The sequence below is a fragment of the Suillus clintonianus genome (genome assembly GCF_016758775.1).
Source record: "Suillus clintonianus strain FC179 chromosome Unknown DEU56scaffold_47, whole genome shotgun sequence".
Taxonomy (NCBI): Eukaryota; Fungi; Basidiomycota; class Agaricomycetes; order Boletales; family Suillaceae; genus Suillus; species Suillus clintonianus.
The window spans coordinates 167,182-180,215 of NW_024539271.1; the positions used below are offsets into that span (position 1 = coordinate 167,182).

Genomic DNA, 13,034 nt, shown 5'->3' on the forward strand with positions numbered 1-13,034 from the left:
GCTGGCTTCAAAAGTGTCAAGCCTCGGAGCCTCCAATGGGCTAGGACCCAATGTCATTGCAGTTCCAACCTAAGCGCTTCGATTCGCCCGATCTCTTGGTTTATATTTGAATGATGATCCTAAGGCTGATAACTTGTTGATACCGGTTGAAAGTGCATCACAATGAGTACCGACCGGTTTGACCCTTAGGTCGGTGTTCAAGCAAGCTCATGAGGCTGAGGTAAGCATTAAGCGGCACCCGACGGACTTTGACCCCATTTGGAATGTCCTTACATTCAATCCGCGATCAATATTAGACTAAGTTCGGGAGTCCCCACCGGCTACAGAATGTCCTGACCTGCTATACCAACTGGCACGGATCTTGTTTTATCCCTGACCCTCATTCTCAATGCTCGCCCGTCGTCTGCGCTCTACATTTCCTGCACTCGTAAGTCTCTATCCCAACCTCCGGAATCGTGTCACTCATCCAAAACAAGTCCCGTCGCTGGCAGACGACAGCGAGCACGACTGCCGTCGACCCTCCATCTGCGGGCGGTCACCCCTCATCAGTCGCATCTTCGCAGCTCCTTCGAATGACACGAGAATCCGCTCTCAGATCCCCAGGAATATCATGGCAAGATGAGGAGTCTGATCGCAATATCGTTGGCGGTCGCGAGACGCGCAAGATGAATCTCTACCAGGCAGTGCGGGATGCCCTCAGGTAACCCGATTTTTTTTTTCGCTCAGAAGGTGTGCTGACGACATCAGTATTGCACTTGCGAAGGATGATACTGCCGTCATATTTGGCGAGGATATAGCATTTGGCGGGGTGTTCAGGTGTACAATGGTATGTGTTACCATGACTTTATACGCAATTGGTACTCACGCATTGCACAGGGTCTTGCAGAAGAATTCGGTGTGCTTGAACCATAATACCACGTCATATAAATAACCGATCGTGCTGCAGGTCGTGAACGCGTCTTCAATACCCCATTGACAGAGCAAGGCATTGCAGGCTTCGGAATCGGCCTCGCGTCCATGGGACATACAGCTATTGCAGAGATCCAGTTTGCGGATTATATATTCCCCGCATTTGACCAGGTTCGCTGTGTTCAATCTGCTTCTTTTCAAATTTGAAATTAACCCCGCGAATTTTCTACGTAGCTTGTGAACGAAGCCGCAAAGTTCCGCTACCGTTCAGGTGGAAAATTCTCTATTGGCGGGCTAACTGTGCGCACTCCAACTATGGCTGTGGGCCATGGTGGGCTATACCACTCACAGAGCCCTGAAGGGTTCTTCATGGGCGCATCTGGTCTCAAGGCATGTCCTGTCCCATTGCACTGCTATTTAGACGACGAGAACTCTAATTGCATTCATGCACCACTAGGTTGTCATCCCCCGCTCTCCAATCCAATGCAAAGGGCTCCTCCTTTCAGCCATCCGCGACCCCAACCCAGTGATATTCATGGAGCCCAAAGTCCTCTATCGTTCTGCAGGTACTTTCCTTTCCCTACTTCCCTGTATACATATATTAATTCTACCCGCAGTCGAACAAGTCCCAATAGATGATTTCACCCTCCCCCTCTCCCGCGCCGAAATTCTCATCCCAGGATCCGACCTAACACTCTTAACATGGGGCACCCCCGTCTACCACTGCGAATCTGCCCTCCGTCTCCTCAACTCCCCACCACCCTCCCTCGCACCACTCGTCCCTCCATCCCTTCGTAGCGCCAAAGTTGAACTCATCGATCTCCGAACGATATTGCCGTGGGACGTAGAAACAGTCGTAGAGAGCGTGCGCAGGACGAAGAGGCTTGTTATTGTGCATGAAGCAGGCATGACGGGCGGTGTTGGAGGTGAGATTGCTGCTGAGATCGGGAAGAGAGCTTTTTTGAGGCTGGAGGCGCCTGTGAGGAGGATTACGGGGTGGGAGTAAGTGTTTTTGTTTTTATTTTTCTCGTCCCCTGTTTCTCTGTTCCTCCCCCCTCTCTCTCTTGACCGTATTCTGACAGAATTCATTTTTATATAGCGTTCCAGCTGCGCTGCAGTTCGAGAAATTCAACATGCCGGATGCGGTTAGGATTTTGGATGGGATAATGGAGACGCTCAGTTACTGATGAGTAGAGTTGCCGGTTGCGCTGCTTCTCAAGCTGGTTTTGCGCCCACGGTGTAGCATAGGAGATGTACAATTAATGATGTAGTACATTAGCAACGCACGTATACCCTGGATCAACATATTTTTGGGTGCAGAACACGTTGAATGACAGTAGGATTTTGCGTGGATGCGAGTCATCGAACCGAACATGCATCATCTAGGTACTCACTATCATTCGCGTTCACTCAACACATGACAGGGACAAGTAATGGTAATACTGGCTTGTCCAGCAGATTCTCGCCTAAGCCACTGCCCACTATTCCGACGACTACAGGAAAAAAGATGTGATTCGCAACGTAACGTAGGAAGCGGTAGTACGTGTAGAAATCATAATGCACAGCTAGTACGACTCGGGGCATCATGAAAACATTGTGTATCAGCGAAACTTGTACACGACGAAAAGACAGGAATAAAACTTGACCAAGGCAAACGTGTATTGTAAAAATCCTGTAGATCGCCGTCGTCAATTAATCAAACAAGCACATTGGCAAAGGTGCGACATACAAGATATATAATCACGAAGACAGGATAACCTCCTATTCCCGACACTTGTGCCAAGACGTGCCATGCGCGACACAACTCAAGTTCAGTTGCAGGGGATTGTTGGCTATCACCAGAGTATTGCCTGGGGCATACATCACCGGATGGAAATTGAGTGGGATCCAGAGAAGAAGCCGTCCTTCGGGACCGACAACCCATCCTTCCTCGTTTGCAATGAAAGAGGCTGGGGTGGAAGAGTCTTGGAGAAAGGAGGAGGCAGAATGAAGAGCGTGGGTTGGGTTAGGTGAAAAACATATTGCAGGCGTGGAAGGGTGGTTCCGGTTGAGAAATTCTATATCCCATACCCGGATGGTTTTGTCGTCTGACCCAGACACGATGTGTTTGCCATCGGGCGAGATTGCGACTGACTTAACGGAGTCAGTGTGCCCTCGGAAAGGGGCACCCACTGCCTCGCCAGTTGCCATATCCCACACCTGGATCGTCCTGTCACTTGAACCGGACACAATGTGATTTCCATCTGATGAGATTGCAACAGTGTTAACGGAGTCGGCGTGGCCTTGGAGAGCGGCGCCCAATGGCTCCGAGTCGCCAGTCCCCATATCCCACACCCGGATGGTCTTGTCGTCTGAGCCAGACACGATGCGACGTCCATCCAGCGAGATTGCGACAGAGAGGACATAGCCAGTGTGGCCCCGGAGACGGGCGCACGAGGCCTTGCCAGTCTCCATATCCCACACCTGAATTGTCTTGTCATCTGAACCAGACATTATGGAATTTCCACCCGATGAAATTGCAACGGACTGAACCCAGTCAGAGTGCCCTTCGAGGGGGTGACCCGATGCCTCGCCAGCCTCTGCATCCCATACCCGAACCGTCTGGTCACCTGAACCAGACACGATCCGGCGTCCATCCGGCGAGATTGCAACAGAGCGAATGTCCTTAGTGTGTCCTAGGAGAGGCGCACTCAACGCCTTGCCAGTCCCCAGATCCCACATCCGGACGGTCTTGTCATCTGAACCAGAAAAAATACGATGTCCATCTCCTGAGATTGCGACAGACCAAACAGGTGCAGAGTGTCCTTCAAGAGGGGAAGTCAAGGCCTTCCCAGTCCCCATATCCCACACCCGGACTGTCTCGTCACTTGAACCGGACACTATGCGCTTCCCATCTGGCGAGATTGCGACAGAGTTGACGTAGTCAGTGTGGCTTTGGAGGGCAGCAACCGATGCCTTGCCCGTGATAATGTCTGCATCCCACACCCGAATCGTTTTGTCGTATGAACCAGACACTATGCGGTTTCCATCCGGCGAAATGGCGACAGATAGAACACCGCTAGTGTGGCCTTGGAGAGGGGATCCAAATGCTTCACCAGTCTTCATATCCCACACTCGGATCGTCTGGTCATATGAACCGGACACAATGCGGTGTCCATCCGACGAGATTGTGACAGATTGAACAGAGGCAGTGTGACCTTGGAGAGGGGCACCAAATGCCTTGCGAGTCTCTATATCCCACACCCGGATCGTCTTGTCTTCTGAACCGGATACAATGTGTTTCCCATCCGGTGAAATTGCAACAGACTGAACACCGCTAGTGTGCCCTCGGAGAGGAAGCCCCAATGCCTTGCCAGTTTGCATGTCCCACACCCGGATGGTCGTGTCATATGAGCCGGACACAATATGATTTCCGTTCGGTGAGATTGCGACAGATGCAATATGGTCAATGTGTCCTTCGAGAGCGGGTCCTAATGCCTCACCAGTTCTTATATCCCACACCTGGATTGTTGTGTCCCTAGAACCAGAGACAATGTGACTTCCATTCGGCGAGATGGCGACAGACGTGACCCAGTTGGTGTGCCCTCGGAGGGGAGCACCCATTGCCTTGCCAGTCGCCGCATCCCACACCCGGACTGTCGCGTCCCATGAACCTGACACGATGCGATGGCCATCTGGTGAGAATACCACAGACGCAACATAGTTAGTGTGGCCTTGGAGAGGGGCACACGATGCCTCGCCAGTCTCCGTATCCCACACCTGGATCGTTCCATTGTCTAAACCACACGCGATGCGTTTCCCGTCTGGCGACATTGCAACCGACGAAGCATCGGCATTCACGTAGAGTATCTTTTCCATCTGAGGCCAATTTACGACATGGCCAGCAATAATGCGGGGGGTGCAAGGAAACTTTGCGGTGAACTGATGAAATACTCTCGACTGAGTTGGAGCGAAAGGCAGGGCGGAAAGGTATAAATGGGGAGTGCTGCGTAGAATGGTGGCAGCGAAGGTTCGAACGAAGCGCAGCGTATCCCTGGCAGCGTCACTGATATGCGTGTACTCGGCATCACCCTATGATCACCCGACTACTCGTAAGAATCTATTGCGGGAAGAACAAACTTGAGACACGCACCGCAACCCAACCTACGATAGACAAGAGTGAGTCAACCGAGCCGCCGAGGCTTTTCATCAGGGCCAGTGCTTCCAACCACCAAAGGAGGCGCTCTCCATCGAAGAAAGCTTCAACTTCCTTGGCGAGTGTTGCTTCGAAGGACGTAGCTGCCACGTGAGTCCCCCAGAATCGACACGAGTATGATAGCTCGGCCGAAATGGACTCTGTAATCCGTTTCTTTAAGTCAGGGACAGCGGAATTAGGCAAGTACGAATTCTCCAAAGAGCAGATGTTGAAGCGAAGCCCGCGCTCCGAATCCAAGATCCGAAGGGAAGCAAAGGCAAGGTCACTCTGTACTGATGACGTATCAACGAAGAAGTCTTCGCTCCGCGATTTGTCTGTGAGGAAGTCGTAGAATGACGCGTGAAGGGGACGTATAGGAGTAAAAGAATCCGAGGTACCAGAGACAAGCGAGCCGAGCTTCCACATCAGCAAGTTCACGTCGTACCGGTCATCATCACATGGGAAATGCTCCCGCATCTCGTTCAACGCATTCAGGGGAAGTGGTTCCAACGATGCAAGAATCTGACCCATGACAGATTGAAAGATGGGGATCGATTCCTCGTGCGTGTACTTTGGCATGACATCTGCCAAGATGTGTTGGTACATCTCATCTAACAGATAAACTCCTTTGGCGGACGTTTCAGAAATAGCGCGAAAACGAGGCATCGGGCCCCGGCTCACAATGTTCGTGCTCTTGATATACTCGCAGGCCAGACGAGCCCACTCAAACAAGCCATCAGATTTCTGAGCAAGGGTCTTGAAGTGCCCATCATCAAACGGACTGCGCGGGCCTGCTAGCTTGGTGGAGATGTAGAGCTGGATATCACGTTCTGCGGACACAGGCGAGATGTCATCCATGGAGATGCGACGAACATGTGATGCGGTGCCCAGGGCATCGCAAATATCCTCCAGTGGACGGGAAGTGATAAGAATACGGAAGTGTGCTGGGATGTTGGATAGGTGGGAAGGAGAGGTGTTTGGCTCCCCAGAAAGCAGACGAAGAATTTGTTCCCGGGACTTTGCTGAGCCGCTCTCATCTAACGCATCGATGACCATCAGGACGGGTGCAACCATGGCTTCTGACGCTGTGCTTGTTGGTCCTACAACTAATTCCTGCCATTGCCTTGTGAGGTCTGGGGTGCGTTTAAGTTTGTTCTTATCATGAACGGCTTGCGCCAAGGCTCGCCGCACGATAGGGTTGCAATCTGCCAAGTCGTTTGCGATAGTCGTGAATATTTTGTCCTGGCGGCGATCTGCTTCCTGCGTGCGATCGAAGCAGAAACAGGAACCTAGACCGCCACGCTCATCATGCCAGTTGGCAATCGTGTGGGCAACGGCTGATTTGCCCTTGCCTGCAGGGCCAGACAGCCATAAGACGCTTGGTACGCCCTCTTCGGTGCTGCCGATCCAATCCTTGATATCAGTCAAAAGGTCTTGTCGTGTGTCTGGCAGACAACATTTAGACATGTTGACTCCTGCACCCGCTGCGCACTCCATACCGCTGAGGTCCAGACTCTCGGCTACGAATCATCAAATGTCAAATCATGCTCAACGAGACTTTGAACTCGACTCTTACCCATGCGGTGGACTGTGACAACGGTGTCTCGAACGGCTTGGTCTCGAAATTGCTGCATGAGGCTGTCGAAAACATTGTTGTAGCTCTTGATCGTGGTATCCGTTTCGTCGAAGATGTTCTTTCCAAGCCTTATCCCTGTGCAAAAAACATTGAGTGTCAGGAGAAGAAGCGGCGGGATCGACTCACAGACGCTCTTCGTCTCAGAGTAATGTGTGATAAAATCAGCGCACTCCAGTGTTTGCTGGGCTATCTTCCCATATACCGCGAGCATGGATTGCAACTTGGGCAATTCCTCCTCTTCTGTGATGAAGGTGTAGACTTCAGAGATTTTTGAGAGCAGACGGGAGATAGCGTCATCGCGGTCTGCCTGATCGAGAATCATCTGCGACGAATGACTCCATCAACTTCTGAAGGTAATGATATTGAAAGAAATCTACCTTGGACGCGCAAGTGAAGATGCTTAACGCTACCTTCGCGTAGGGATGGACCTACATAAAGATGTTAATTAAGTACAAAGCAGAGACAGATCCCCATACATCGGCAATGCCACTAGCAATGGAATTGAACACCTTCAATGGTCCAAGCAATGCGGAGAATGTGTCGACCGTATCGGAAACAGACTGTAAGTTGTTGGCCGCTGATGTGGTATTTTGGGCGATTGCTGGGACATGGCCGATGCCTGCAAAAACGTTGGTGGCATCGGTGATTCTTTCATTCACAAGCTTCTGGTCAGGTTGTTCGGCCTTATTAGAGATGTTAGTGCTTGATCGAAAGAGGGAGACAAGGTCGCTCAAAGTTACCTTTGCAATGCCTGGATTGGATGATTGCTCAATATTCGGTTCGGAAGTGGCAACGATGAGTGGTGAAGGATCCTGTAGGGCAAATTAGTAGCAATCCTGGCACATGGGCATACTCAGAGCCGAGGGTTCACATACCTCGATTGACTGTACCGGTACAGGTTGGATATTCGCGCTGGAACTCGCACCCGTGGGGTTGGAAGACTGTGGAGCGCTTGGAGAGAAGGGTTTGGTCACCTTGCCAAAGACTTTGCGAGCTAACCCTGGGGATCGTTCGCGAGATCCATTGCTCAAAGGCGGGAGAGAGGATGTCTATAAACATTAGAAACGTGGCGAACTTGTAAAGTTGACAGTCCATACATCACTGGTTGGCCTCTCCTTTAGTAAATGAGGGTCTGAACGACTTGGCTTCAGCTTCAGCCACTCCCAGCGCTTCTTCCCAGGAGGATTGTTTTCACTCATCGAGTAAGTTGGGAGGAGACTGAGTATGAGTCTCAAAAGGGAGGAAGATGATGAACAGCAAAACACGCGCTAGTTAGCGCCCATCATCGATTGGCCGCCATCAGACTATTAATATCAGAACGTTATTGATGCGCCCGAGTTGGGTTAATGGGACAAAAGGTCGCATCGACTGGAAACCTGACCATCGTGCTTTGCAAGTATTGTGCCTGCGAGCGATAATCACGAGTGTGCACAGATACCAGGAGGACAACTTGAGATCATTCACCACCACAAACCGACTAGTCAGTAATAGCTGAATGGTCCGCCGACAGCCTTGAGCGCTTGCCCGCCTTTATTTGTGCGTGTTTGACAGCATGCAGCAAGGGACAATAAGGGTCACCGAGTGAAAATTCCACATAGCTGATACGCATCATTTGCACCGCATTCAACTTCTCTTCCCAAGAAATCTGATCGCTCCCTTCCTTACGCTGATCAGGATATCTTTGCCTTTCCGGAAGACGTCTTGTCGTGTGCGTGGAAGGGCAAATATTAGTCAACGAGGCATCGAGCGTAGTTCCGCACAGCGCAGGTGACCACCCTCAACTGCAAATAAACCACCTCCACGTGCAATGTGTCCTACACCAAAGGGGATCCATTAACAAGTGCTCACTATCAAGGCTTCAATCGACAAAGTACAGGTATCGTTTCTCCACATCATGCCGGCATGGGCAGCTTGCTTTCAAGCTACATTCAACTCCTTCCATGACCGCCTTTCTTGTGCTTGAAACTATCCAATACCTTGGTCCAATCATTCTTTAGGACATCTTCACCACTAATACAGAAGGCGGCTGAATGCAGATTTAATTTTTTTTCTGCTTATCGTCATCCGCGATGCCGCCCTCCTTTGATAGTTCAAGTCTAGGTTAAGCCTCCGTCTCCGTCTTCGCCGCCGCGACTCCTCCTTAACGCCGTATACAAGCTAAATTCCTTCCACATCATCTGCCCGCTTCTGAAGCAGACGCTCGCTTCCTGGTCCTCCACCCAAGTAGTAGAGACATCCATCGAAAGAGAACAACGTGTTTGACGACATGTACGCACATTTCTACAAGCAATTCCGAGTCTCGAGGACACCATTCCAGTCCTTGAACAAGGCATGAGTAAACATGAGGAATCTAACTTCTACGTTGCACCAAGTCTAGGTTTAGCTTTTGTCTTCGTCTTCGCAGCTGCTGCGGCTCTTCCTTGACGCTGTATATCAGCCACATTCCTTCCACGTCATCTGCCTGTTTCTGAAGCAGACGCCTCGCTCCCTGGTCGTCCACCCAAGTAGCAGAGTCGTCCACCGAAAATACTCCGAGACGTGGAACTGCAAGTATAGCTGGCTGCTCTTGATAATGCGCACACGAACATGGATCTATTGGCGATCCACGAAGTGGGCCTGCATGTGATATTCACCTTGATCCCCAGCACCGGTGGTTATCCCATCGCGGCAGGTATTCAAATACATGATGATCTCTTCTAACAATACCTCTGGACTATATTTATGTATACGAGAATGACACGAGCTCAGGCCGTGATATCCACTTACATATTGTTCATATCAGCGTGACGACGTGGTTAGTGAGTGTGAGCGCAGACACGGAATCTATCCTTGACAGTGAGGCCGTTTCGTCCTCTTAGTTATATGCATTATATCGAGTTTCACCTATAGAAAGGATGTCACATAAACAACTACGTCTATGCAATCTTAACAGTCTGAATGAGATTCATGAGCACAAAACAGCGGCCAAAAACAATGAATGGATGGACTTTGGCATACAACGAATCCACAACCTTGCTAACCTGCTCCAGAGTCCCGATTGCTGCTCCATACTACGTGTTCTGAAAGATGAGTGGCAGAAAAAACCCACATCTGCTTCTAGATCATCGAATACGATTAGGCACCCTCCTCCCTGATCTAGCACGCCGTGGAACACCTTGTCCAAGATCATCTGCGATAGCCTGGAATACGACATCAGCTATTGTTATTTCAGAGAAAAGGTATAACACGCACTTGGCCTCAACGTCCTGCCGTCCTTGCCCGACCTGTTTGGCTCAACAATGGGCAGGAGGCTCTGCTAGAGAAGGGTGTCATAAAGCGCTGCAAGATGCAAGCGAATGGTAGGGTTTGACAAGAGTTCTATGAAGCGATAAGAAGTCAGTAATGTGTTGTGTGAGCTGAGCCTAACATACCGTGTTTGAAGTCCCGAAGGACATTCTCGAAATCCGCCAGGTTCCGGTTCTGATGTGCAAGCGCTATGGCATGCATATTCTCGATCCCGCGAGCTTGATGGAGAGGAGTGATGTTACATCTTCGGGCTGGAACGCACATTAAGAACGACTAACAAATGAATATCAGTGACAACGCACCATATTCAAACATGACCTTGCACAAAAGTATGTACTTGAGGGTGTTCAGCGCTGCTGGGTCATCCTGCGATGATATGTTCTCGAAAGTTTCATAAAAGTATGAGTATGAGTATGTGGTAGTGTAATCCTTGTCCTCGGCATGCCGGACTGGAGGTCTAACGCTGGGTGAAGATGAGGACAGTATATCGAGTTAGCAGTCCTGGAGGAAGTGATGGCAGCATATACATTCGACGGACGTAAGAGCACAAAATGGATAAACTGGGACAACGACTGAAGGAATAACCTTGGCCTTCGAGAGGTTTCTAATGCCACGGTAGACGCGGCTCTCGAGCAGGTGTACTTCGGAGAATCATCTTATCATCAAGCCTTTTTAACTCTGTCAAGAGTGCGTCGATCCGCGCTAAGGCTAGCTTGTACTGCAGTGCTTGAAGTTGCCTGTACCAATAATAAGCATCGTCATAAGAAGAGGGAGTGGTTCTTACAGGGAAAAAGACGAATTTCTAAGCTGTGCTAAAGAATATGCGCTTTCGCGCTTTGACCACTCAATATTGTCGGTTAGGACATCAAATTGAGTTTAGGGATGGAGTCGAAGTGGTTAAGAAGCGTGCGGACTACACAGTAAACATTGAGAATATATGACAGGTCGAGAACAGAGGGACACTCACTGAGCTTGGTGGTCTTTGCCTTGGCGGTTGAAGACATGAGTGGTCTCGAGAGCGTAACGACTCGCGCTAAGCCACTGGCATCTCTGTCTAGAGTAAGTGCTTGGATACGATAACGGGATTAGCAAGACTTACTGTGGTCTCTTTCTAAAGCTCCTCTGCATGCGACACAAGATCTGCAGCCCAGTGACTTGAGGAGGTCGATGATCGGTATTATTGATTTGGAAAGTGCTTCAAGTTCATCTTCAGTATAAACTTGACCCTCTAGATCTCTTCGAATATTCTGGACCTGCACCCCGCGTGTCAAAATCCCTACCAACAACATATAAGGGTCTCTTCTCATCAACCTTCGAATGGCGTCTTTCGCGGGGTTACATCTGCCGTCTTCGTCCAGCACAATTACCTTCCCTTCCTATTGGCTTCCCCACATACACTCCACACCCCGATAGTCCATCATATGTAACCACGGAATGCGTTTGGTCACTCTGACCAGAGATCCACCAAAAGCATAGTAGTTTAAGATAAAGGGGTTCGGGAGTTCAAAGCGAGGTCAAAGCATTGAGTTGAACAGAACTACGTGTGTACATTGCAGGGCTGGATGACATACTGTCATATTTATAACTTGATTGCGCGTGCCAGCAAGAAACGAGATCAGTGGGTGGTGGCCGTACGTCACGCACAGTATCAAAAACATCTAGATTTCAGTGATAGATCGTAGGATGTAGATGAAAATATAGCAGCCATATGATACAGCTCACCTAGTGCGTGACAGCCGTGGCTTGTCACCGAAACCCCCTCCACTACGCTCCCTCGTTGATGCTCTGCCGCCCGCTTGGGTTGAATGACTTGGATCGATGTTTGAGCTGAACGCTGTTGAACGTCGTCTAAGTATAGCCCAGGATAATAATAGATTCATAGTTTTCGATGACAAATTTCATTCTACCTTCCCCTTCTTTTTCAGACGCTGCGGTCGCTAGCTTCTAATCAGGACCAAATTACTGATCCCTTCCATCTATAGCACATCTAGAAATACGGGCTATTCCTGCCTCGCGGGCTTGCGATTCACCATCTGCCAACAAGAGCTCGTTTCCCTCGCCTTTCCATCCCACAGGCAACATTCTCAGCCGATTGAGGATGGACTCGAGAATTCTGGGAACGCGTGCCCTAGTGAACGGCTTAAGGTCCTCCTCCGTGTAACCCATGTTCTCAAAGTGCCGTTTTGCAGCAGGACCACATACCACTGATGTAAGTAGGTCGTCTTTCACTGTTGCTTCTAGTTGTAGTGTACGGAGGCTAATGATATGCTTGCAGGGATAAGTATCGTTCACATTATAGGGACGAGAACGAGCCGATACCATCGTGATTGCCCTTTCCAACAAATTTACTGTCCAGACGTGATCTAGATCTGTCGTAGCGTGCCCTCGCACCAATCGAACACGGCAGCCACCCTGCTATGCCACTGTGCTCCTTATCGAGATCGAAAGCTGACTTGATCACCACACGTTGCTACACCACTAACCTTTGAAGTAGGCGTGGCTAAACACCATGATGGAGAGCCTGTGCTTCAGAAATATGTGTGACGGCAATTGGTCTCATCTCGCAGCTCTGCACCCCGTCTTGACGTATCATATAACAACCATTATTTTCTTACAGGAACGAACCTCCAAGCGCTGGTCGACGCCCAAAGCACACCATCCTACTTGACACCTTTTTGTCTTCGCCTTCTCCTGCTCACAGATGGCCTCCTGTGCGCTTCACTTCCTCCCCGATCCCCACCGTCTAGCTCTCCCTCCCACCCTGCTTGACATGTGCGCACATCGTCAGTGAGTTGTTCAACAATAATCATGGGAGAGGCTGATTGCGGACCAGCAGACGGCCTCGTTTGCCCTAAGCTGCTCGCGAGTAGTCTTTGTCCAGTGTCGTATGGGTCATATCTATGGCTGTTGGGAGTGCGTTCAAGGGATGAAGGAGGTTAGTGAGTGACATATTCAGGCGAGAGTAGAAATGGTGAGAATGGTTCTGATTCGGGCAACATGACCGTTCTCGAGAGACGTGGTTCAAGCTCA

The 13,034-nt window shown here is 50.1% G+C and overlaps 3 protein-coding genes across 3 annotated transcripts; 1 reads left to right on the forward strand and 2 right to left on the reverse strand.

The window, feature by feature from the left end:
* Positions 1–282: 282 nt before the first annotated feature.
* DEU56DRAFT_810534 (thiamine diphosphate-binding protein) lies at positions 283–2,282 on the forward strand. The gene is made up of 9 exons (XM_041353519.1): positions 283–427; positions 477–700; positions 748–826; positions 877–895; positions 947–1,080; positions 1,144–1,299; positions 1,367–1,475; positions 1,527–1,911; positions 2,009–2,282. The coding sequence occupies exons 1-9, from the start codon at positions 389–391 to the stop codon at positions 2,094–2,096; spliced, it is 1,233 nt and encodes a 410-aa protein (XP_041207291.1). The 5' UTR covers positions 283–388; the 3' UTR covers positions 2,097–2,282.
* DEU56DRAFT_810536 (WD40-repeat-containing domain protein) lies at positions 2,261–3,216 on the reverse strand (the record flags this gene model as incomplete). The annotated part of the gene is made up of 2 exons (XM_041353520.1): positions 2,261–2,581; positions 2,639–3,216. A coding segment is annotated over one exon (546 nt), but the record flags the coding sequence as incomplete, so codon positions are not given.
* A 5,853-nt stretch (positions 3,217–9,069) lies between these two features.
* DEU56DRAFT_757091 (uncharacterized protein) lies at positions 9,070–12,814 on the reverse strand (the record flags this gene model as incomplete). The annotated part of the gene is made up of 16 exons (XM_041350096.1): positions 9,070–9,311; positions 9,353–9,432; positions 9,740–9,898; positions 9,951–9,990; positions 10,130–10,255; positions 10,307–10,461; positions 10,682–10,741; positions 10,869–10,917; positions 10,972–11,058; positions 11,104–11,280; positions 11,372–11,453; positions 11,649–11,662; positions 11,727–11,852; positions 12,002–12,261; positions 12,488–12,504; positions 12,704–12,814. The coding sequence occupies 16 exons, from the start codon at positions 12,812–12,814 to the stop codon at positions 9,070–9,072; spliced, it is 1,785 nt and encodes a 594-aa protein (XP_041207293.1).
* Between the last annotated feature and the right edge of the window lie 220 nt (positions 12,815–13,034).